Source organism: Pocillopora verrucosa, chromosome 5 (assembly GCF_036669915.1).
Source record: "Pocillopora verrucosa isolate sample1 chromosome 5, ASM3666991v2, whole genome shotgun sequence".
Classification (NCBI taxonomy): domain Eukaryota; kingdom Metazoa; phylum Cnidaria; class Anthozoa; order Scleractinia; family Pocilloporidae; genus Pocillopora; species Pocillopora verrucosa.
In genome coordinates this window covers 27,469,830-27,494,290 of record NC_089316.1, presented here as the reverse complement: position 1 = coordinate 27,494,290, position 24,461 = coordinate 27,469,830, and the positions used below count along the sequence as shown (strand labels likewise).

General features: G+C 40.3%; 2 protein-coding genes across 7 annotated transcripts in view; one reads left to right on the top strand and one right to left on the bottom strand.

Moving 5' to 3' along the window:
* Positions 1-613: 613 nt before the first annotated feature.
* LOC131777496 (ZP domain-containing protein) lies at positions 614-7,231 on the top strand. The gene is made up of 6 exons (XM_059093806.2): positions 614-811; positions 3,647-3,685; positions 4,120-4,491; positions 4,680-4,902; positions 5,465-5,745; positions 6,029-7,231. The coding sequence occupies exons 1-6, from the start codon at positions 766-768 to the stop codon at positions 6,205-6,207; spliced, it is 1,140 nt and encodes a 379-aa protein (XP_058949789.2). The 5' UTR covers positions 614-765; the 3' UTR covers positions 6,208-7,231.
* Positions 7,232-8,351: 1,120 nt separating this feature from the next.
* Positions 8,352-24,461, bottom strand: part of LOC131777493 (regulating synaptic membrane exocytosis protein 2) — a 29,574-nt gene continuing 13,464 nt past the window's right edge. For 2 of the 6 annotated variants that reach the window (XM_059093799.2, XM_059093801.2), the window contains 16 exons: positions 24,024-24,156; positions 23,534-23,802; positions 22,751-22,881; positions 22,217-22,347; positions 21,762-21,852; positions 21,228-21,299; positions 20,885-21,056; positions 20,596-20,775; positions 19,875-20,168; positions 18,789-19,070; positions 18,177-18,245; positions 16,976-17,140; positions 16,087-16,297; positions 11,331-11,548; positions 10,502-10,641; positions 8,352-10,299 (listed from right to left, as the gene is read on the bottom strand). In XM_059093799.2, coding sequence (XP_058949782.2) covers positions 9,985-10,299; positions 10,502-10,641; positions 11,331-11,548; positions 16,087-16,297; positions 16,976-17,140; positions 18,177-18,245; positions 18,789-19,070; positions 19,875-20,168; positions 20,596-20,775; positions 20,885-21,056; positions 21,228-21,299; positions 21,762-21,852; positions 22,217-22,347; positions 22,751-22,881; positions 23,534-23,802; positions 24,024-24,156 — 2,873 coding nt within the window. In that variant the 3' untranslated portion in view covers positions 8,352-9,984. The remainder of the gene's footprint in view (positions 10,300-10,501; positions 10,642-11,330; positions 11,549-16,086; positions 16,298-16,975; positions 17,141-18,176; positions 18,246-18,788; positions 19,071-19,874; positions 20,169-20,595; positions 20,776-20,884; positions 21,057-21,227; positions 21,300-21,761; positions 21,853-22,216; positions 22,348-22,750; positions 22,882-23,533; positions 23,803-24,023; positions 24,157-24,461) is intronic. The other 4 variants (XM_059093800.2, XM_059093802.2, XM_059093803.2 and 1 more) reach the window with 4 other exon arrangements.

Sequence of the window (24,461 nt, the reverse complement as noted above, 5' to 3'; positions counted from 1 at the left end):
TGAGGACTTTGGGAATAGCAAAGCTTTGTTTGTTTTCATGCAGATACCAGCTAATCATGTGAAAACACTTGCACAATAAGTTTCTGAAAGAAGAAGACACAAGTATGTTACTGCCTTCAATTCTCACGGCAACTGTGTTCTTGTAACTTGTAACTATTCAAATTGTAGTTCTTTGAGTTAGTATATTGTATCGTTTCCCTTAGAGATTATGTGTAATATAAATTATGTGTAATAAAATTTGTCATCTGATTGTCAGAGTGCGAATGTCACTGTGATTTATTCACGACACACACAAAGCACAGGACTTCAAAATTGAATAAATTATGCGTGGTACGCGGTTGAATACTCTACAGGATGTAGCGATCTCGATTGTTAAGAAATACTGTAAAATTTATATCAGTTCTTTGAAGTTCTTGATTATATAGCGCCGTCTGAGCAAGAAGAACATCTCGAATCATTCGTTTCTGCCCACTCTCAAGAGCATTTATTTTATGCAAATGAATGTTGGGACCGCCTAGTACAAACGCTCCAGAACAAAACGGATGGTGATAACTAAGGCGTGAAAGACAAACACTATTGGTTCTTGTTTGTGAATAATAATGAAATAGCGGCCCCATAAAGAATACCATCCTTGATCCCAGCTAGCTGATACTTAGACGTCTGCAATAGCTGGTGTGAGCGCAGCTCGTCTTTGATTCTCCAAATTCGTCTTTCGGTCAAACTTCTTGGTGAGGGATTCGCCGATTAAAGCGATTACTACCAAAAATGGCGCTGCACATTCTCGTTGCACTTCTTGTAGGATTTTCAAACGGTAAGAAATTGTCATAACTTCTTTGGTTCCTAGAAGATTCCATTACTGTATATCAAATATTTGGATTTTGATTTAAGCTTGCTTTTTTAACAGTTACATCTTGCACAGACGAACAATTTGTTGATTAATAGACGCGAATAATACTCTTCTGATGTGATCTTATGGCGCGCTTCGGAATAAATTGTGCAAGAAAATTCTTCGTAGTTTTCCGTCGCGCTAACCAGAATTCGCACTGAGGCGAAACGGCGCCGTACTTTCCTTAATGTCTTGCACAAAGCTCTAATTTTACTAGTGTTTAAAGTTGGAGAAAGTTTACGACAATTTCGCAATGCGGTAGACCAGCTAACTTGAACAAAATCCTTTGACTCTTTGTTCGGCGACAGAGAGCTACATTCAACATTCTTTCAGTCGCTGACGATTCATTTGCACATCCCAGCGCTTGCTATCTGCGGCCTAAATTTTTGTTTCTTTGTCTTACACGCTAAAATGATTGATAATTTTGAATTTGGTTCGCTGAATGAAGTGAAAAAGATATAGACTGCACGTTTCTTCGAGTCTGTAGGACTGGTCGCAAGGCCACGCACCATTGCATACCGGGTTAAATATGCATAAAATACAGCTTGAAAGCAAACATGTGCTGTAGTTTATTAAGTGATGTTTGTTTTGTCTCTGTTAGACGCTTTTAATGGAAGTCACTTTCGCTGTTCATTTCATTAGGTGAATCTCAAAATTTACTTGTAACTTTGTTCTCCTAGTTTTGCTTGAAATTTTTTTCGGGTGTGGTTGAATTGAAATCAGACCTGAAAACCACAAATCCCATGCCTTTTCAACCTCCGAATCTAATGAATATTAATCGCTAAATCCTTGGCACCTTTTTGGAAAGTATTGACAAACAGTTTTGACAAAATATTTCGCTTTGTTTGGACTTGGCTTACGATATCAGCTGTGTCAAATATAGCTATGCCCGTTTCAGACATTTTGGCTATGAAAACCCTTGCGTGTGTGCGGGGCTTTTCGCGCGGGGCTTCGAAGCAAGTATCGCGACTTAAAAACCTAAAGCCACAAAAAGGTTTTCGGGTCAGTCAAAACAGCTTAGATTAAAACGTTTTTAATTCATTCCGAGATAACTTCGGCTTCCCGCGTTGTGCTTTGTCTCATTGTGTTGGTCGTCGAAAGAGTGATCGAGATCTAGCAAACAAAATAGTCCCGCGGAATTTTTTAACGTGGATATTACACTCATAATATCGGTGTGTCACCGTTTTGAGGCAGAAGATTCTCAGACGCCTGAAATATTATACATCTGATAACGATCCATATAGTCCAAAGCTTTGATTCGCATCAAAGAATTTTGTTCACACTTGTGATGCAACGAGTGAGTGCTTCTATTGTTTACGAGCCACCTGCCTTTGAAAACACCGCGCGCATTTTTATCAGTCATAAATGGTCTCTGCGCAAATTTAGCACAAACCAGAGAGTCAAAACTGTCTCGGTCTTGACATCGCTAATATCTTTGTTGGCGCCCGATGATATAAGCAGATCCAAATCTAAACAAAAGTCACGGGGTATATTGATATGATTTTCATCATAGATGCCATACTCCCAAGGTTCATTCTTGCTCAAACAAATCGACCGAAACTTCTTTATTTTTTTTATTGGGTCTTTATTAGGTAGTGAAGGTCCTGAAGACCACAGCCCAATTTGCTTATGGCCTTAAAAGCAAGAGCTTTTAAGTGGCTAACTTTAACAGCCAACTTGTCAACTTAGGCTAACATACTTGCAGTTTTTTCGTTTACAACCTTCCCTTCGTTACGCGCTACCAGATTTTCGTGAGCTTTGCAAAACGTATTTGATTCTTCGCAGCTAATGTTTTGAATGATCAGTAGACCGTTTATTGTCACTTAGCTAAAAGCTTTTATCTTAAAACATAGTTTGAAATATGGATATTATCAAAAAAATGCATATACAATACGAAATAATTTGCTTTCACCAAACAATATTATGCATACCCTAGTTTCGTGTTTGGCGCACATGGAGCCACCTTGCGTTGCCTGATGAGATATCAATTACTATCTGTCATATTCTACCGCGTTTTCTGAAGCTAATTGCTTTTAAAAAGACGTCTGCAATTCTTGCTTGATTAAGAATTAAAACTGGTGGCAAAGTTTATCAACTTAATTAACTCGTGGGTTCACAGGTTTAAACCAGCCGTCGCCACTCTGATCCTGAGTCCACAAAGCCTAGCTTCTTGCATCTTCTTAAGTAAATGTCTTAATCCCATATCTATTAATGCAGGGAAAATTGAAAGCGTAACTACGAGATACAGCAGCAGCAGTATGCTAATAGAACTTTTAAGTAACAAAAAGGAAGATACAGAAAAACTGTTCACACAGAATTAAACCTCGCGTGACACGCGCAGCAAAGGAAGAACACGCGATGTTTCTTGCTCGATCGAGTTTAGGCGTTTTTCCACGCCCTTCGGCAATGCTTGTTACCTTTAGAACGTTCAAGCGGTTTTATGTTATCCCACTTCTAGCTATATTTATATCTGAAGTGACAGGTATTGTAAATGACGGGGAAAGCAGCAGCCCAGAAAGATCGAAGAATTCCGCGAAGAATGTCGACGTCTTTAGAAAACATTAGGTCCCAGGTCTTTGTACTTTTACTGTGCTAGAACATTCGAGGGACATTGCATTCCTTTTGAAAAAACATAATTTTGTTTAATAAAAATCAACTGAGCAGATATTATTTCAAGCATCCTTCGACACGTTTTGTTCAAAATTGTAGTGCCTGCTTTGTTGTACACTCAAAAAACTGATGTTTTCTGTTTATTTTCAGTTTTTGGCCAAGAATCACCAACTTCTGGTCCCTTTAAAAGTAAGTAACGCAGACGTGAGATCAGCGCGAGAAACGGTTTTGGTCTCTGAGCCATACCTCCGGAAATTTAGCGAGACTGTAGAGATATTCTGTTTACATTAATTATGGGGATTGTTAAGTTCTGTAAAACATTAAAACTATCAACAGAAAAAAAAAAAATTGGACTGGTTACAATACCAGAGGAAAAATTAAATTTTAATTTTAAAAATTTGGCCGCGGGTTTTTTTTATCCCTGGGCACAACATTTAACGATCAAATTGATACAAGTTCAATTTGGAGGAGAAGGGGTTGGGCAGACACTCTTAGCTATCAAGTAAACAGGAGTAGTGAGTTTTACTTAAAGTGTTCTATGGCATCCTGAGCATGAGGCTAACGCACTTATTGTTGGACCCAGTAGTGTGGTATTCAATGTTTTATCATCTTTGTTATCTTAGCCCTGTCCGTCGAATGTACTCACGAGTATATGATGGTAGTGTTGGAGCATCATCCCAATCATACAGATCTGGACATGGACAAAATCACTCTGAAGGACGTAAGCTGTACCCTTAATGACCTGGGAGAATTCAATGCAACCCATCTGTGGATGAAAGCTCCGCTTGATGGCTGCATGACAGAACACAACACAACTGAGGACACCATCACATACTTGAACAGTATCGTTGCCGAGACAAGAGCCTCTGCAGGTAGCGTTCTGATTTCCAGGGAGTTTCAGGCAGAGTTCCCGTTCAAGTGCAGCTATCCACGCTCCGCTATCATGTCTGTCGCCAGCTTCTCCCCTCGGGAAAAAGTTATCTACACAAGGACAGGTAAGAGAGAGGTCTGGGTACTTTTTTCTCCCCAGGTCTTCCGCGGCTAGATTAACATCCACTGTCAGTCGCCTGTTAGGCTTTCTTCAAGGCCCTCAGGACCAAACCATTAGGCAAATTCAAGAGGGACAAGACTCGGAAACATTTAAGTTAAACCGAATTTTGAATGTTTTTTTTCCTATCTGCAGCTCAATTCGGCAACTTTACCTTTACGATGGACATGTACGAGACGGATCAATATTTGAAACCATATGACAGCTACCCGGTGAAAAAGAACCTTCAGGAAAAGATGTACCTCGAGGTGAAAGTCACGTCCAATGATTCCAAATTGGTGCTGATTCCTGAGAAATGTTGGGCCACGCCCAGTGATGACCCAAACGATGGAAAATTCTTTGCTTTTATCGATAAGGGGTAAGAGGCTCTGAAGATCGTCCAAGAAAAAATAGGAATTAAAATGACGAAATGAAGCGTTAATACGACTTTATCAAATTGCTTTAAAAAAAAAAACCTTGGTTTCTTGATTGTTTGAAACATGACATGCTTGAATGAGAGACTTAAGATCAATGACAGTATCTGAGAAACTACAAGCTCACCCTACCCTAGTATAACCTAAAAGTTCTCTGGACGCGACCTGGAAAGGAAAGGGAAATGCCATTGTTTTTTGCGTAGTTTGACCCTAACCAGTTGGCTGAAAAACGCTCTTTCGGATTTTTCTTTTTTACACGAAACTAAGCCGAGGAGCAATCACTGAGAAGAATCCTTCTTTGAGGTTTGATTAGACGGACATGTGTCAACTGTGATATCTCCATAAATTTATCGGTATTTCTGGTATCACGATCGAAATTCCCGTTATGTCGTACTTCTGTATCTAATCCGTGTCACGAAATCATCGGAAGTCCTTACACTTGTACATGCACTTACATCTATACTCTACGTTCTAATTTTCCTGTGTTGTAACTTCGGTTCTATCCAGTTGCGGTGAGGACGAAACATTGGACTTTGAGTACAAGGAAAATGCAGTTCAACGCTTCAACTTAGACGCTTTCCGCTTCTTAGGGGAGAGCTCAGGGTCCACTGTTTACCTTCACTGCGCTGTGGAGGCCTGCCGTAAGGGAAACAACGAGTCGCGTTGTGCCAAGGGATGCGACCGGGACAACTCCAGGAAGAGGCGTGACCTGGAATTGGAAAGCGTTGGAGAGCAGACCGTTAGCATCGGACCATTGACCGCTGAAGATATTCAACCACAAGAACAAGGTTAGTGTGCGCGTGCGTGCGTGCGTACGCGTGTGTTCACGTACGTATGTGTGCGTGTGCTTTACATATTGCGCGAACGTGAGATTTGTGATTGCGTGAGTGAGTGGCAATAATATGCATGGACAGCAAACATCTCGTTAAATCGTCAGCGTGCGTGAGTGTTATCGTGGGCAAGTAAATGGTTTTGACCCGGTCGTAAGCTTGTTTTTTTTTCTCCCCCACGAAGCAAAATCTCGCTATAAAAAGTAAATTCCTAACATGTTTGGTTTCATTCACTTCACAGCTCAAGAATCTGGAAGTTCGCTGACCGTTATTGCCGCGGTCGCTGGTGTCTTGGGCGTGGTCGTGTTGGCGCTTATCACGGCTCTGGTTGTGTTGTACAAGCGTTTTCATTCACCCCAACAGGCTGGTCGAGTCGTATACACTACGGCTTCCAATGATGAAAGCAAGATGCTTGTGTGAGAGAGAATGGGTTGACGTAACGTGGCACACTAAAGGAAAGTCTTTCGCCTTTCACCCCTTCCTTTTGTTAGCCTGTGCAGCAAATAACACTTTCGATGATTTTTATTCTTTTTAGTTTTTATCGAAAAATTTTTTTTATCACTCGAGCTTTTAAATGATAAGTTCTAACTTTGAGAACCTTTGAAAAGCTCTCAAAACCTCGATCGTTTGGTCTTCATTTACACTTTTGTACTAAGGCAATAAATTTTGCATTGAAAGATGGTGTGCGAACAAGAAGTCGTTTCAGTAAAATAATTTTTTTCCATTCAACTGTTTTTTATACAGAAACAAATCAATTAATCGGTGACAATTTTATCGAAAGTTTCTAACAAAATGTTTGCGGTGATGAATTGCTCAAGCGTTTTTGCATGTTGGCGTTTAAGGTTTGACTAAGTTTGATTAATCTATGCAGACTTGCTACCAGTCGTTACGCAATAAAGATTTGACGAGTTGGCTCTGAGACTAGAGAACGCTTTCCCAGCCTTCTTTTCGTACTTCCTTGTTCCTCCTCAGCCCTCTATCTCTTTTCCTAGGCGTGTAAGAAGGAAGGGATTGGGCGCAAGTCTAATATGTTGATCAATCGTTGCTGTTTTTCGTAATTTCTAGGAAATGAAGCGAAACAAGCATGCTTAGAATTCTAGCAAAAGGGTGCGACACAAACAGAACGACTATATCACGTTGTTACCGCTTTTAAAGCAAGCTCAACAGAGTGAAGAAATTTATACACTCTTCTCGATTTTTGCTGGAAAAGGGACCAATAGAATCATTCTATTCAATTAAGACATAATCAGATTGAGGGGTAGCTTGTATATGTAACTTTGTTTTTTATGAAGATTTTCCATCGAGCAGAATCCTAGCGTTGCAGGCTAAGAAGCGTTACTTTTTGTTATCCTAGCTTTTAATTCCATTTTTAAAAAATCAAGATAGCAATAATGTGCCACTGTAAGAAAGTCTTTCTTTCCTATTAAAAATGCATGAAAAAATACAGGCTTGTGAATTACGAACCTATTTTGAAGTGTTCAAAGTCGGTGGTAACGGTGGTTTCGTCATAGTCTGCAGAGTTGTGGCTGTCATCTGATTTTTACGGCAGCGAAAGGCTGAGGAGAGAAAAAAAATTTTACCAAGGGGGGTGACCGAAGGTCAAAAGGAAGTAGAGGGGAGGGGTGGTGCCTTTTCCTGCCCCTCCCCCCCCCCTTACCGTCCACTCTAACTCTGTATCAAACATGGTCGTTCGGAATGAACAAGCGCGAGCTTTTATCTTTAATCCACCAGAATAAAACCCCTGCACTGCAAGGTAACTTCGTCACCGGAATTTTCTTAATAAATTAAAAAGTATTGCACTGCACATGCTAATAATTCTGCGCTTGATTACCGCCATTTTTGTTATCAGTCTCCCCTCTTTTTAGGGCATGTGGTCTTAATGGCGAGTGGCTCCGGGGACGAGAACGGAGGAAATTGCGGTCTTTTCATGGAACCTGTATGAAGGTTCACCCCTGTATCAGGTTCACCCCTGTATCAACCCCTGTATGAAGGTTCACCCCTGTATCACCCCTGATGAAGGCACTAGACAGGAGTGTCGAAACGTTGGGTCTATGAATTGTAACTTCTTCGGTTACATTCATTAAATCTGCAAACCAGTGTAGCTTCAAACTATGTCTGTATTGATTAGTTGCAAACAAGATTAAGTGACTATCATTTCCCTTTTTTTCTTTAATCCGGGAATAAGCACCTCAATGCCGAATAAAGGTCATAAAAAATAATCAGAGACGTAAGCCAAGACGTTTTCGTGTTTTAAATCTTCGAGTACCGCACAGCTAGCCTTCGATCAGGCTTCATGAGCATCTTTAGAAGCCTCCAGAGGTCTGTGAGCCGTCTGACTCATTTCTCGTGCCAGATCCCTAAAAACCTCCTACTACCGAGCAAAGAGGGCAAGCTAGACTTTCGCAGACTTAACGCGAAGCCCGCGATACTCTCGTGCTGCAGCACCAACGAAATCGTTCTCGCAGGCGCTACTACACGACATTCAACGTGCAAAGTTTGACAAGGTTCTTTCTCAGAGCAATGCCTTAAATAACCCGAAAAAAAAAGAAAAACAGAGACAAAAATCATGATTCAGTATTTGCAATTTATTTAGCTACCTCATTACGTTTGATTTAAGCTTTAAAAAGCACATAAATACTATTTCCGTCAAAAAGAACTTCATTCCCCAAGATTCAAATAATACAATAAATACATATTAGTGATAATATTACAACAGTTGTACAATCCTTTGATATATTGTCTCTTCAGTGTCTTTAAATAAATATTTCCTTATAAATAAAAGATGTCTACCTATGACGTGGAATGCTTGAACAAAGAACCATTCTCGTCCATATTTCCACTACCAAAGACTTTGGTGAAGTGAAAAGTGAAATTATATAAGATACTAGTTTAATACATAACTATATCGGTCAAACCGTCGTTGAAAACCCAACGCTACTTAAATGAAATTCTCTATTTTACTTAAATTAATCTTCCTTTTTACTGGTTATCTACTCTTGAAAATGTGCCATTTGATATTCAGTACTATTTGATTTGTCACACATTACTCTTGCGTTATGCACCGTTTCGACCCGGTGAGCATAAGACCGTCACGCGACATAAGACCCTATGTCACGCGACTCTTGAGCCCTTACACAGGTTTGGTCCTTGCCCGTGGAACTATTTTGTCACGCTACGTTTCTGATCAGGAAATAGTTGTGTGACGAACCATAGAACTGCTGCCGACAAGACAAAACTTAGACATTTGCTCATAATGTAAAAAACGAAAAAGGATTGAAAACTGAAAAATTATATACCTAACACTGATCTTTCTGCAGTCCTTATATTTAAAGAACAGCACAGAGCTAGAGAATCAAACCTCTGACTTCCAGAAGTGACTAAAATACAGCTTCTCCTTACAATGTCTATTCATTATGAAAACAACAGGTGATGAGAATTGACATGCGCATCAGTAGGAATGAGTCACCTTCATATAGCACCACATTCCCCTACCAATTTTTCATGGCAATGTGTACTGAGCAGCTCGTAAGGAGAATTTCTTACCAGATCAGGGAAGTCAAAGGATCAACCTTATATGAAACAAGGCAACCAGTTAGGTCAAACAGTGAAGTTAAGACATCGGTGGTTATTCATTGACTAATAAAATGACGCAATAGCCATAACTGAATGACTTGCACATAACAGTGGTTCGTTTATATTCGCTTCGGATCTTTTTTTCAATCAGGCGGTAAATTTAAAGAGGCAATTTCACAACGGCGTGTTCAATGATGAAAAGTTTTTTTCATCCAAAGTTATTTTTCCTTCTGAATATTAGTTCGTGGTTCCTATAAGCACGTCTCTTTAGATTGTTCTTAATTGAGAGAAAAATCAAGCTCAAGTTCCTTACCTAACTTATTTACTTACGTAAAAACTAGTCACATGATCCTCGTCTGTGTCACCCTGTGATCAATCAACTGAAAGTCTGGGGCGAGGTCGGCTCTTAGTCTTAAAATTGTTCATAATTTAACTATAAATGTAACTGATTCTCGGTCTACTTCGCCCATAAAGCGTTTCCGTGGTAAAAAACATTTCACATATCGTCTGTTTATTCATCAAGCATGAACATTTCAACTCCGAGTGAACTTTTACTCCAAACAGAATTCCCAGAATTCCACAGTGGACGCCCCAAGCTTAATCCATGTCATACAGGTGTCAAACTCATACATAGTCTCCCTCCTCGTCCATGTTATGCGCGTGACCTGGTGGCGGGATGATAGTGGGCATCGGTGACGTCATGCGCATAGGACTGGGCACGCCCGGTTCCCTAGGGGAAGGACCTGGGGACTTTTTAGGCGATCCACCACCGAGTGGGGAGGAAGATGATGGAAGGGGTGGATCACACATGGATGACGTAGAAAACAGTTTATACCAACTAATAACAAGATTACTAAGGTCCAACTCGTCGAGTAAAATCTGTACAACGCCCATGAAGACTTTTCTGTCCATGCGTCCGTAATCTCCCCACACAATAACCTGCAACAGAGAAAACATATGAGTCAAGTAAATCTTTCAATAATAAGACTTTTAACATGTTAAAATAACTAGATTAACGGATCTTAAAACGCACCGGTAAGGTTTGACGCGTAACTCGCGGTGTACTCCATTGCCAGTTAGCAATGAAAACGGAAGAATCGTACCCGGAAACACTCAAAAAAGAAACACTCAATTCACTTACCTGAAGCGTCTTTCCAGTGAATTCTACCTTGAACTCGAGTTGTTGTTGATATAACGGTTCTAACGTTCTTCTTGCGGTTCTGGTTTTCTTTTTAATTAAGCAGCGTTTACCGTCCATGACATATACTTTAACATAAGGCGCTGGAATCAGAAGAAAAAAAAAGCAGATTATTGGTGCTCACAAATGAAAGCTAGTGTGCGAGTGGAGACTCATATCAGTGCAGCAAGACGCACCTTTCCCCGCCGTCGGGAAGATTGAGACGATTCGAGAAGTTTGCCGGGGGTCTGGTACTTATCAGTGCCAGACCCCTTACAGACCTCTCACCAGCTCGCTTCGCTCATAACTCATTTTCTCGCGGGCGAGGAAAGCCGAAGCGCTTATAATGAGCGCATGCTCGCAAGCTATATTAAAGCTAAACGGCACAAGAAGATGAAGACTAGACGAAGCAGTGTGATGATAAACGGAGACACCTCAGCTTTGTGTGATTATTTCATTGCAAAAGGAAAAAAAAAGAACTTGCTATCGACGAATTAACAAGACCTTGTCGACAGAAGTAAACGAAGGGCATTAGACAGCAGCTAAAATACCTTTCCGCAAAGAGAGAAAAGAGAATTGGTCCGCTATCCTCCACACTTCCGCCATGTTTTTGATCGTTTTTGTTGCATTGTGGTCTCAAACTAAAGATTAACGAACTGACGAAGAAAACGTTCTCAGTTAAGACCAAAATTCGCATGCCCTCCCCCCCCCCCCCCCCTCCCGACCTCCGTTTTCCAGGCCTGGTTCTAAGCGAAGTAAATGTGGACATTCCAGCCAAAAACCAAGTGTTTACCTGGTAGAATCTTCGAGCCCGGTTTCGGTAGCAATCCCTTGGCTCTGATGACCTCGACCTCTAACACTCCTCGCCTGTTGTAGAGCGCCAATTGGATGTCTCCCATGGAGGGTGATGCGAGAACCTGGCGCCCAACAATCTGCGCTGGACCTAAGCCATCGATAAAATCATTCAGGTGACCCTCGTTTCCAAGTTTTATTCCGGGCGGAACCCAAGGACTGAGGAGAGACAAAAGATTAGCTCGGTCAGTCAAATGCGAAAACTCTTGTAAAAGAGGATAGGTTTCTATGGAAACAATAGAGGCGAAGGTAATACAAGAGGCCATTTGCTAATCCTTCCATCAAAAGAATCACCAAAGATCACTGTTGTCGACTAAAAATACCAACGTTGAATTCGCATCAAAATGAGAAACAGCTGGGATCATTTCCAAGGAAACAAAAACGTGTGAAAGCTATGTTCCATCTAAAAAAAGATATTGTATAATAACGAAACAGTTTTTTGCAACCTTTAGTTTAACTGTTAAACTGATCACGATAGCTTCCGTCAAAAAGGTCTTGGATTATCTAAACGCCTTCATTTCAAGATCTGAAGGCAAATTCATCCAAATGATAACTACAGGTTTCTTGGTTAGCTATTTCTGAGAATATAGTTCGTTATCAAGCAAACATCTGTTATTAGCTCGGCAAAGCGATAGGAGGTGCTTTCCGTTGCTTTAAAATAATTGCTGTAGATTTATCATTACAACAATCGATAAGTTTATGACCAATCAGGCGCAAGTAAAATCTCTTTGATTTAAAAAAAATCCCTTGTCATTTTCAGAAGTTTGATAGTGAATCCAAATTGTCGGGAGAATTTCGAAACTGATCGTCGACCATGTTAAAACCATACTAGTACCGTCAATTGAGTGAAGGAAAAACATACATTTCCACCAATAAAACCCCTTTTCAATGACAATTACGAGACAGCCTTGACAATTTGAAACTATGTTGGATATTTTACTTCGCTAAAATATTATTTGCCGACGTTGTTGGGCTGTTGTCTAAACAAAAACGCATTATAATTAAAAGTAAATTTTCATCTTTAAGTCCCCTGCCGTACTGGCAAACATTTGTCTTTACTTTGAAGAATATCGTCTTTCATTTATTTCCGAAAACCATCTAATACTGCAATCCTTCATAATTTAAACTGATTCTCGATCGCACAAGGGTTGTGGTGTAAGACCGTATTTGTAACTCGAGATTAATCAGCGTTGTGTGTGTAATTAAAGAACAGTGTTATGAGTTAAGTGGACATGGCATTTTGTATCTATTTTTGTGTTGCTGTGATACGAGGACCGGTTTGTCTTCCTCGTCATGTTTCAAACGAACCGAATAACACTTCGGTTTCTTGTACCGCAGTTCACAACGTTTTAACTAAGGAGCTTTCTAACCCCGTAAATCGGGAAAATTTTTGGATCTTCTTCCTTTCGAAGTGACACAGTTCCAACAGAGCATTTGGACCAGAACAAACAGCGATAAACTCGTGAATTCATTAACAAATCGATCTGTTTCAGCACAAAAAGTGTTCACTTAAAGAGTTACTCATTCACGTATCTTGTTTGAAATTCGTTTTCAACGATAGAAGTCTTTCTCGTTCTATTTAGCCTTAAAACCACTGCTTGGCATCTCGAAAATACTACGGCAATTTTCAAACGATGAAAATGGTAATAAATTTAGAGAAATTATTCTTCCAATTCGCAGAGGATAAACCGATACATTTCGAATACTCGGCGGTAAACCCTTTCAATACTATTGTAAAACCATGCCTTGAAACATCGAAAATATGACAAGATACATGAAAGATACATTAGCACAATAACCGCCGCGCACAATAAACTTCCGCTCTAGTTAAACTCACAGTACCAAAGATTATCGCGTAAAAAGGTACCCACAGTTTTTGACGTTCGCCGGTTAATAGGTGTGGTCTACCTTCGCTCTGATTTTTAAAACTTTGTCTGTCTTGGTAAAATCCACTACGATTGTTCCTTATTTGTTTATGCAAAAGTCTGAAATTTTACGTCGTGGCTGGCAAAGAGCGAAAATTTAGGACCGTCAATGAATTAACGTTCACTAATTTAGACACTCGAGAGTAATTCCTTAAAGGCTGCGATTGCAACCGAGCGGTGCTGAAATACACGGCATAAATACACAAAACATCATCCTGCAAATATTAGAGAAAATGTTTTGGCTACAGTGACTACTGAACAGAGTGAACTCACCTTTCTCTATTTGCTCTAACAGCCTGACCAACCACCTCAAAAAATTTCGTCATTTCAGCCTGAAATTCTCCCACAATAACGACTTACCGCTGTGTTATGTCACTTAAACGCATCTTAGGGTTGTCGCGCAATGAGAATCAGTGATAATGTCATGTTACAAAAATGAATTGTCACTCTAGCCGTCAACAAGCCGTTAAGATGGTTAAAAGGCGATAACTAATAAATAAATCATTAACACGATAATATATGCATTATTTACGTATACAATCCCATGGAGCATTAATTATTCATATGCCAGAAATGCCTTAGATAGATCAAACCTGGGATTTAAAAAGGAAATGCATTTACTCGAGTATCAGTTAGTGATGACCTTCGTGGCAGAAAGTATTACATTTTGTCTGCTCCACGCAAGGCAGCATAGGAAAAAAACATCACAATTAAGCGAAGAACATAAGTAAGCAATGGCTAGCGACTCAGTATTGCATTAAAACCTACTTCAAAACTCTCTGTGAAGTGGAGTGAAGCCGCCTTATTGCCGCGCTTCATTTGCGTACATTTCTTAAAATCTTGGTATTATTTCCACTGAGAATTTGCTAACTTTAAGACCTATTTCGTTTGTTTACTTAAATCTTGACAGAAAAGCACCAAAATAGCATTTGCAAGCAAATAAACAGGCTGACTCAATCTATCTTTGATTACTAAAGCAATAAGAAAAAGGAAAAAAAGGAAAAATCAAGGCAAATTATCTGTAAATAAAATTTAAAAAGTATCACAGTGCAACTGAGAACAGAAATGAGCACGATTGACTTCACGAGTAACTCCTTTTTTTTTTAAAGAGAAATTGAGTAAAATTCTCAAAAATTACACGCAAAATTCGAGAAAGGATCAATGATAAAACAAATTACGTGAAGTACCTCACAGGAGCCCACAAATGTGTTGCAACCGTTTGAAAAACTCGCTCGATCGAAGACATGAGTTAACACGACTCGCTCCCTCCAAGCAGAAAACTAAATGGTTTTCAAAGTAATATTTAGCAAGCGTCTGTGAAGAACAGACTGATCTATTGAAAATTTCTAAAATAAAACAGCTGGCAATCGTACCAAACAAACCACCAATACTGTAACAATTAATTTGAATATTTCAATTTTCCAAGGAGTAACTATAGACACCACAATGTCCAACTGGTATTTGAAACTCACCTTTTCAATCAATCATTTCACTCCGACCGCCATCGAGCGCTAAATTTCTTTGAGATTTTTCTCTCAGTTAGTGTTTGCAAAAATTGGTCTTAGAGTTGCTTTGCGCCCTTCAAGCAAAAGCTCGTTAAAAGTGCGTTTTTTTATTATTTTCAACTAAAGGCTTCGCTACCTTGAAGGGCCAGCTAAATTTGAAGAGCGCGTTGAATAATCCTTTCACAATAAACCCGCTTACAAATGAATTTTAATATGTTTTTTGGGTTTGCAGAATGGGCGTTAATCATCTCACACAATCCTGGTCAACGTTTGGAAATGATTCTGTAAAATCCTGCGATTTTTAACCGAAAAAAAGTACACTTACAGTTGTAATTTCAGAATTGAAACACCGAAATATGAAAAAACCCATTAAAAAGTCCTTAATCAGTACTGTTTTCAAGTTCAACACTGTTTTCAATAAAAACTACGAAACTGTTTTCAATCAACAGCTTTCACTTGGTTGTGAATTCAATCAACTATATTAAAAAACGCTTTCAAGTAATGAAATTAAACCTGGAACATAACAGATTTGTGGTGCCTTTGATCCAACTTATCCAGAAAAAAACAAAGCTCTACAACCCAACAAAAAGAAATTGAAAACTTTTCCGACAAAAACTACACCTCACGGGCCCTCCAGAAATTTCAGCAGTGCTCATTGTAAGAGGTTGATCCAGTTTTCAAGCTTACAATGAAACAGCTATTCCGTATGCTTTCATTATGGACATTTGTTATAACGCTAAAGAAAAAGTTGTTGATTTGGTTTTTGTAATTACCGGCGTTTTTCATGGTAGCCTTCAAATAAAAACAAATAATGACCAATTGGAAGCACACAGTTGAATATGCGGGCTTCTTTTTACACCAAATCAATTTCGTCCACTTCAGGTGTTAAGTGAAAACCATGCACTCACAAATTGTAACTGGATTTTCTCATTCGTTATTTATTACTACCGTAAAGAGCTGACGAGTTTAAAATTTAATGAAAAAGAAATTATATCACCTGATAAAGCGAGTGATAAACGAGACTGAAAAACAACATAGCCAAAAAATGGAATTTCCTTCTTTTAAGAAAAAAATTATCACACAGATTTTCAAGTTTGACCTATCTTATGGAAATCAGTAAGAATTTTAAGAAAGATATAAAATATTTATAGCGTGCGTGGGAGAGAGAAAAACCTGTGTCCGTCTTAAGTTAAAAAAAGATATAACTAGGCTAAAATCACGAAAATGGCACAACCCGAGCCTGCAGACATACGTCAGTGGCACTTACCTACTCTCGACACTAGTAACCGAGCCTGGTATACTGTTCAAGCTTCCGCTCCTGTCACTTGCTATAGATGACGACCGACTGCTCCTCCCACTGCCGCCGAAGCTCTCGCTACGTCCCGTCCCGCGGGATGGCTTGATGTAACCGCCTGTAGGGAAGACATGAAGATTATTTAGACTGCCGGAACGAGCTTCTTCACGAGCCAGCAGTTTGCCTGTGGAGGAGAGGAGTGAGGAAAAACTTGTCAGCATGTTTACATTACAAAGTGGTACAAGGATACAAAGAAATATTATTACGCCAAAAGCAAGGAAAGAAAAGTCAAAGTATAGAAGACTGAACTCACCTTTAACTCAGCAAGAACGGTTAGTGTTAGCATTTGAAGCAAAAAGAAGATTGTTTGATCAATATCTCTGCACTGACCAAGATATTAAACGTTACATGAAGAGATACATATATAAGCAGAAATAGAGAGACAAGCCAAGAGAAAAGTGACTTAACCCCCTCAAAACTGACCGCGGTATATTTACACTGAGAAGTTTTCATTGCAAAACTTTTCCCTGCAGCTTATGTGGGAAAATATGACTAGTCTTCCTTCCCAAAGTCCTCTTATCCTCTATCAAGTCATTTTTGAACAAGGAGGTTTGTCCAGAAAAAAAAAACTTGCTAGGGACGTAATATGCTGGAGTAGGTGACTTGCGAAGTACTCTGAATTAAGACATTTTGGAGGTTTCATGGTAATTCCACACATGTGAATTAAATCTAGCAAGCGTCGTTGGTAAGGTTTCGTGCTGTAGTATTGGCAAAAAATTTCTCGACAAATGCGTTCATGTACTGATTAGGCATAGCATGACAAAAGACAAACTGAGAATTTTTCGCTTTAACGGAAACTCACCGTTTGGGAGCCCGCGATCTTTATCGTGTAAGCTTGAGCTGCTCTGACTTCTGCCATGACCGAGAGGGACTGGACTTGGGATTGGAAATGGACTTCTAGGCCTCTCGCCTTCCGAATCAAGGTTTGGCAAGTTGCTTAAACTGTTGCGGCGCCGCCTTCCGTCTTCTGTCGACAAGAACGAATGAAAATATGTAGAAAGCTAGCTTCCTCTCGCCAACAGCACGCGTGTTTTCAGGGGAGCGCGTGAGAAGAAGGAAACACGCATGTAGAGCCAGCACATTTGTTCTCACGCGTTCTGGGGAGACGCGCGTGTGGAAGTAAGACGTACGTGGAGGGAAAGGTCGTTGTCCTCATTCGATAGTTTTTCTTTTCTTTTTCTACTGAAACTCAGATACTCATCGATATACAGAGCACAACGATTTTCATCATCTGAAAATGTAAGCGATGTAGGACCATTGGCTGCAAAGTGGTACTTTTTGATAGCGGATGTTTAGCAGGTGAGGAAAAACGAAAAAAATGAACGTCGGCATTGAAAATCAACTGTGAAAGGTAGGTGGGGCTACCACATGTATAATATCTAGATTCTTGTCAGCATCATGATTCGTTTAAGTTCACGTCTTTAAGTTCACGTCTCGTTTAAGTTCGCGCCTTTTCCCGCTCGCGAGAAGATTTGAGTTGAGTCGCAGAGAGGTTTCCGGGGGTCTGGCACTAAAAATGCCAGTGCCAGACCCCATGCAGACTTCTCACCGCTTTGCTCAAAGCCTCATATTTTCCAACGAGCGTAGAAACGCACGTGCTGAAGCGCTGATAATGAGCGCATGCTCGTAAGCTAAAAAGAACAAAGTTGAGTTTATAGTACAGGGACCGGTAGTTCGAAAGGTGGATACCGCTGTCCACTGGATAAATCTTTATCCGGTTGATAGCGTAGTATCTTTTGTTAACACTTATCCGCTAGATAGTGTTATTTGCTTTTTGAACGACTGGTCGAGTGCTTATGCCCTGGTAAGGGCGACGGACTCCCCGTTCTGGCCATGGGCCTCGGAGACTGGACCCAGAATTTTCATGTGTGACCAGGCCTGGTTAACAAGTTTATATTGCTATTTCATTGCTTAACGTGTAAGCAAAGTTAAGATGACAAACAATGTCAATGGTTTAGAATTGTTTTATGTTTGATGTTTGAGTGATTAATGAATGAACTCACGGGGTCGTCTGTGACTTTCATACGGTACTCCATGGTCATGCGGTGGCATATCAGGTGAATACATGCGGTCTACAATAGCAATATAGCATGATTAGAATTTAAAACAGGCGATCTCCTGTTCGAGCACTAGAAAGCAAAAGTTACCACTGAAAATTTAGATCACTGTTATTTTTCCCTTATTTCTAAACATAACACATTAAAAAAATGAAACTTAGCGATACACTTTCAGATTATCAAAGAATTTTATCTACAACCGTCTGAGTGGCAATGGCTTGCAAAATTTAAACAAACTGATGATGGATGTTTAACGTCTCCTACGTTCCTCTTTTAAGGGATCTCCCTAAACACTTTTGGTGAAACTTAAACACAATTTGACTCTTTGTAGTTTGTTTTCAATTTTTTTTTCTTTCGTATGTAATTGTCGTTATATTGAGTTGAGAAGTATACGAATCAAGTCAAGCTGCTTAAATTCGCATTAGAATTTACTTAATTAACTAATTAATAAATTAATTATAATTTTTATACTATGGGTCATTCACTTCACTAAACTTAATGATATTAATTTATATTAATTTATTCGCGAGATTTGATTATTACATCAGCTAATGTTACCTTGAGGAGTATGTGGCCCCTGATGATGCGGGGGCATCCCCAAAGAATGCTTATGCCCTGGTAAGGGCGACGGACTCCCCGTTCGGGCCATGGGTCTCGGAGACTGGCGCCCAGGTCGCGGGGACATGCCCGGATCAAACATTCCCTCGTTTTGCGCAAACACGGCGTCTGGGGCCTGGCCATATCCCATCCGGCCTTTAGCGCCGCCAACGACTAGTTTAGCCCTAGCAGGGTCGACATCTTTTAATTTCTGTTTAACAGCTCGGGCCCGCTCTTCTTCGTCTGTGGTTAAAACGGCTTTATCTCAGAAATTACATTTGTTTTAACTTATTAGCTGTGATTATTGGGAAAGTTAACCAGTTGTTTTAAGACTTAAGTTTATGCATTTCTCTCTTGAAGAGGCCATGGTTATAACAATTTTTGAACGAACTTGTGTTGAAAGTATTACATAAGACTCGAGTCAACTGTTGTTAAGAGTATACGCCAAACTCGTTTTCTCTTATCGGTCAACAGTAACATGTATATTTTAACACCATCTCTTGACAACTGAGGTTATGTGTAGTTTGTTGCAAGCCTAAATGTCTTATCAATTGCTGCGGACGGCAAGCATTACAACCAAAACATTCGTGGTTACTTCATGCAAACGTTTCTTTAAGATAGTCAGAGTAGGAATAGTGCTGTATATAGTTTTTCAAGGCAAAATTTCAAGAAAAATTTTTATCCAACACAAGGTTTGAATCACGGAGTGACAGCATAAATTGTTGTGTGGTCGTCCGCTTGCGGGAAATCCAGGAAAGAACAGCTCTCGGTGACAGTGGAAGACGTTTCGAAAACCTAACAATGACCCCGCTCCGGCTGTCGAAACTTTAGTAAAGTTAACTGCCACCGAGAACAGTCTCCTTCAGAGCCACCCGCGCTTGGTCGATCCCAACAGAGTCAGACCGTGTTCAATTACAGTTTCCACAAATAATCTTAAAACTTTTACATATTTATCTTTTAAGGTCAAAGTGCAATGTAGTGTAGCGTAGATATCTGTGCTGTGGAAAAGTGAGTGATGCTTGCTGTGGTGTTTTTCAGTCAGCTTACCCATAGGTTCGCGTCCTGGCGGCAATTGAGGCAACATGCGGGACTTTTTAGCCCCGGGGCCTCCGCTAGGGGACATTCTACCAGGGGAATACGTTCCGGGGGAAATATAACCATGTATACTCGGGGACATGCGATCGTCGTGAAAGCGACCAGGTCCATGTTGGTGATGCATTGGTCTAGTCTGTTGCGCCAGCATTCTGTTGGGGTCAGCGGCATAATGGGGGTAGCTAGAACCTGGCTGAGGAGACTGGGACGGATGATTTGGTGACGTATGGTATGGCTTGGCAGTGTACGCTTCAAGTGAAGTTTATACGAAGATTAGAACATGCAGGAAAACGTTAGGAAACCGAGGACCTTCCTTGCGTTACTTTTGAAGAAACAATTAGTGCTCTTTCTTTTAAATCGACGTACTGCAGTGGTTGATGAACAATCGCACAGTTCACAGCTTGTAAAATTATGGTTAGGTTCGTTTAATTAATTGTGTACAAAGAGAGAGTTTAATTCAACTTCAGAAAAACGACTTACGTTAATGGCTTGAGTCTGATGGTTTAAAAAATTACTTTTTTAGTTTCTTATTCAAAAAGTTTATTTTCCCAACAAATCTGATCCTGTCCTGGAAAATTCTAAATCATGTTCGTGTTTTGAGCAGTCGAGTTACGATTAACAGTGGGCAGTACTGCGTTGATTATACGCAAATTACGCGCTTAAATCTCTGTCCTACCTTGCACCATCTGTTGTTGGACGAACGGAGGTCTGGGACTGTCTCGGTGATGATCAATCAACTGTTGCTTCAGCAGGTCATTCTCGGGTGACTGAAACGGAGGCTGGGAACTAGTTACCGGTCCATTTGGAGTATATCTCGACTCTTCCTCATAATCGCTTCCATAACCGGTCGGACCAGCTGAGGGAGAGGAAAAGAAAATGATTAGTACCGCAGCACATGACAAAAATACGAAAGGAGCTTTCCATATATCTGCGCAATGGTTTGGCCTGCGCTTATTATGTCATACCTTGATCGCTTACTGGCTCCCCAGCTCCTCTCGCTCCTTTAAATCTGAATGAGTTGTGAGGAGACTGGTTAGGAGTGGGCGGCACCAAAGGATCATTGTCGTCTTCGTGGTTCTTGAGTGGGTACCAGTACCCGTTACCGTCGAGGTTTGCCTCAGACATGCTCAAAACAACCTGTGTCGAGATTGACAGACATGAACATAAGGTCATTTATGATTTGAGTTTAGAGCACTTTGTTGAATTTAACAACGATATGTTTCAGCAAACGAGGAATATAAATTGGACAGACACGAAACACATTTTACTGGTGAGAGAGCAATTAACAATCAAAATACTATCTCATACCTCGCCAATAAACTCGCTTGAGCCAACTTTATCATAATCCCATACGGTCACTTCGAGAGCACGGCCACTGAACTGCAAAGAGAAAAAATAATAATTCCGTCTAAAATAACCCTTTAAGAAAATGTCTTAGAGAACATCGAACACCCTAAAAGATCTTTGAGGCGTTGAGCGACAGAATCAGTTAACCCTTCAAGCCCTTGGAGTGACTGGCAGCTAAAGTATCAGACCTGAAACACATATTGAGCTCATGAGAACAAAGGAAACAATCACCAACTTAAAAACCTCTTGATTGTTAAACAAATTCTCCTTGTCAGTACTATAAGAAATGTATGGGGAAAGTATGGAGAAGATGCAAACTGATGTCAGGGTAGAAAGGGTTTAAGAATCTCAACTATCTTACAAGAGTAGTTTAGTATTATCAACTGAGTTGATAGCGTAAATTGGCCACCGTAAAGAGTTTCAAAACTTAAAACAGAACTGGAAAAACTGTTATATGTTTTCCACATGACAACAATTGATGAGGAGAGGAATTACCTTCTGTGGCCGGCACGGATAAACAAACGTCTGATTCCATTTGGGATTGAAAGATTTCATTGCTGTCTTTGTTCGTCTTTTGCTCTGCATGCTAAAAAGTGTATACATATACTGTTACTGATGAAATTCGCTGAAAGATATCTCATCAATTTTTCATCAACAGCCAGCAAAAAGCCTTCATTATTGGCACTTCTGCACGAGCGTTTTTTCGCCTGCGGGAAAGTACGAGGTATTCAGTAACGAGAGTCGGCGAGAACTCTGCAAGGGGTTTAGCACTATTAATGTCAAATCCTTTGGCAAATCTTTCCCCGGCTCCACTAAATTATTCCCGGCGACGAAGAAACGCACGTCTTGCAGCGCTAGTAATTTATAAGAGGCTGCCAGAGGCTCCGTCAGTGGCCTGGGCGCAATTCATAAAGGTACATGACAGAATATGACATCATATGACAGCATACCTCTTATCAGGAAGAAAGTAAATCCTAATATAAGGGTTAGGTGGTGTGGTGGTCTCTTTAGGAGCCAGGCCTTCAGCTCCCACAACTGTCACGTTCAAGTTCGCAGCATCTTCGTCATAGAACAGTTTCAACTAAAAACAAAAGGATGCAGCGTTATATTCAAAAATTATGGTTGGGAAAAACCGTCGAGAAAGATGTAGACTTGCGTAGGATTACATAGGCTTTCTCCACGAAAAGTCCTAAGTTTTCCTTTTTCCTCTACTTTTGTTTCATTTTCCAGATGTCTAAGAACGTTTCCCTAGCATATCTTTTGCATATTCTGCAAGACAGCGGTTGTTTCTCAAGTTTTCCGCAAAAAAGGAATTTGTGCGGGAAATTGGCGCGAGGCCCTTGGCGCCCTTGATCCCCTTACGCATGCTCAACGTTTGACCGCTGTGTTGCACTAGACACGGTTTTCCTGACTCGCATCCGCACTAAACAAAAATAGGCCTGCGCTCTTCACAACGACTCCTAAAGCCACGGAACCACACGTACCTGTAGACGACCTGTAACTTCTTGCTCCTTTTCCTTGTCCTTGTCCTTGTCCTTGTCCGCACCAGTTTGTTTCACAGACTTGTTGGATTTTTCATCCGGTAAAGGACCGCCACCAAAGAAAAAATCGTCATCTTTGAAAAAAGAGAGACAAAATTGTGCGAAATTTTCTCCAAACATCGACGAAAAAAAAAACTAGGTGGTTTTAATGGGATCTCGTTACTGAATAATCAATTTTGTTTTCTGCAAAAAAGCCGACAAGGTTTTTTAAAGTTAGAGAATTCTTTTGTTTTTCCAACCAGAAAGTGCTTCATTGTTTTCGATAAAAACAAATACATAAAATGATTGATCCTTTCAACCCCAAGATCTCGAGTAATTCTCCTTACTGTCTGCCATACAATTCTTAAGACGTTAGTGCGGAGAATTTGGTATTCGTCACCAATCCCCTAATTGATATTTTTCTTCATTCTCATCACTTATCTGTTGATATTGTATTGATATTGTAAGGAGAAGTTCTGTTTTGGTCACTCATGGGAGTTAAAGGGTTAAAGACATAAAATAAGATATGGAATCTACACATTTTTTATTCATTTCACGAAGTACTCGCAGTGAAATCTCGTATCCAATGTTGAATTCGTCTTTGAGTCTCACCGACTCGATTTTCAGAGAAGTAGAAATATAACCAGATTTGAGATTAGTCAAGACTTTGCTTGGTAGTTAGATTCACAAAATGAAAAAATTTAACAGGAAAAGACAAGGCGAGGAAAGAATAACAATGTTTCAAACCTGCTGGGGGCTCGTACGAAGACGACTGACTTCTACCAGTAGACATAAGCCCATTCTCCCTCTGTGTTGGTATGACTGTGGTCTCTTCCCTTCTGCTATCCGGTGGCTTTCTGTCCTGTTGAAGTGACATTGGAGCTGCAGATGGGGACATCCGGTCCCTTTTTACGGGGGATTCTCTGGTAGGGACCTGCTTGGGAGATTCCCTCTTTTGTTCTTGTCCCCGTGGTGACTTGTCGGGTGACTGGGAGGTCCTAGCTGGAAATTTACTCCTAGGGGAAAAAATTTTAAGAAAATCCTACCATTTAGGAGTCTTCTCAAAAACTCCTTCCTCTCCCAACCAACAATCATATTTTTATGTAGGGAGGGGAAGGATTTCGTGTTCTTTCAGAATTAAAAAATCCCTCCCTGATCATTTTCCCCATTCTCACTACCGTTCTCCCTGATTACGAAATAACTAGGTAATGAGAATTTATGTGGATTGATCACTCACTTATCTCTACACACGATGAGGTGAAGTTCGTTGCTATCTTGATTGTCCTCCATGGATGAGTTGATAATTTCCACCACTTCCTCAAACGTGCAGTCCACCAAAGACTGTTCATTCCAGTCCTGAATTTCATCACCTGTGTAAGACACCATTTTTAATTAATAGCAAGGAGCTAGCTACCAGATGGAAAATGCTACCCAGAGAAAACACCAGTCATTGATAGTTATGAGTATTTCGCGTCGAAAACTGACAGAACGACGAAAGAGGCAAATAGAAGAAGTCGGAGGTCATAGACGCGCTGCCAGACAATCAGACAGAAAGACAGACAAAAACTGTGGTGCTGCGTCGGTGGGAGAGTATAACAGGGTAATATATTATTACCGACAGAGTTGATAACTTAAATCGGCCATTGTAAAGAGTTTAAAAATTAACGTTTCGAGC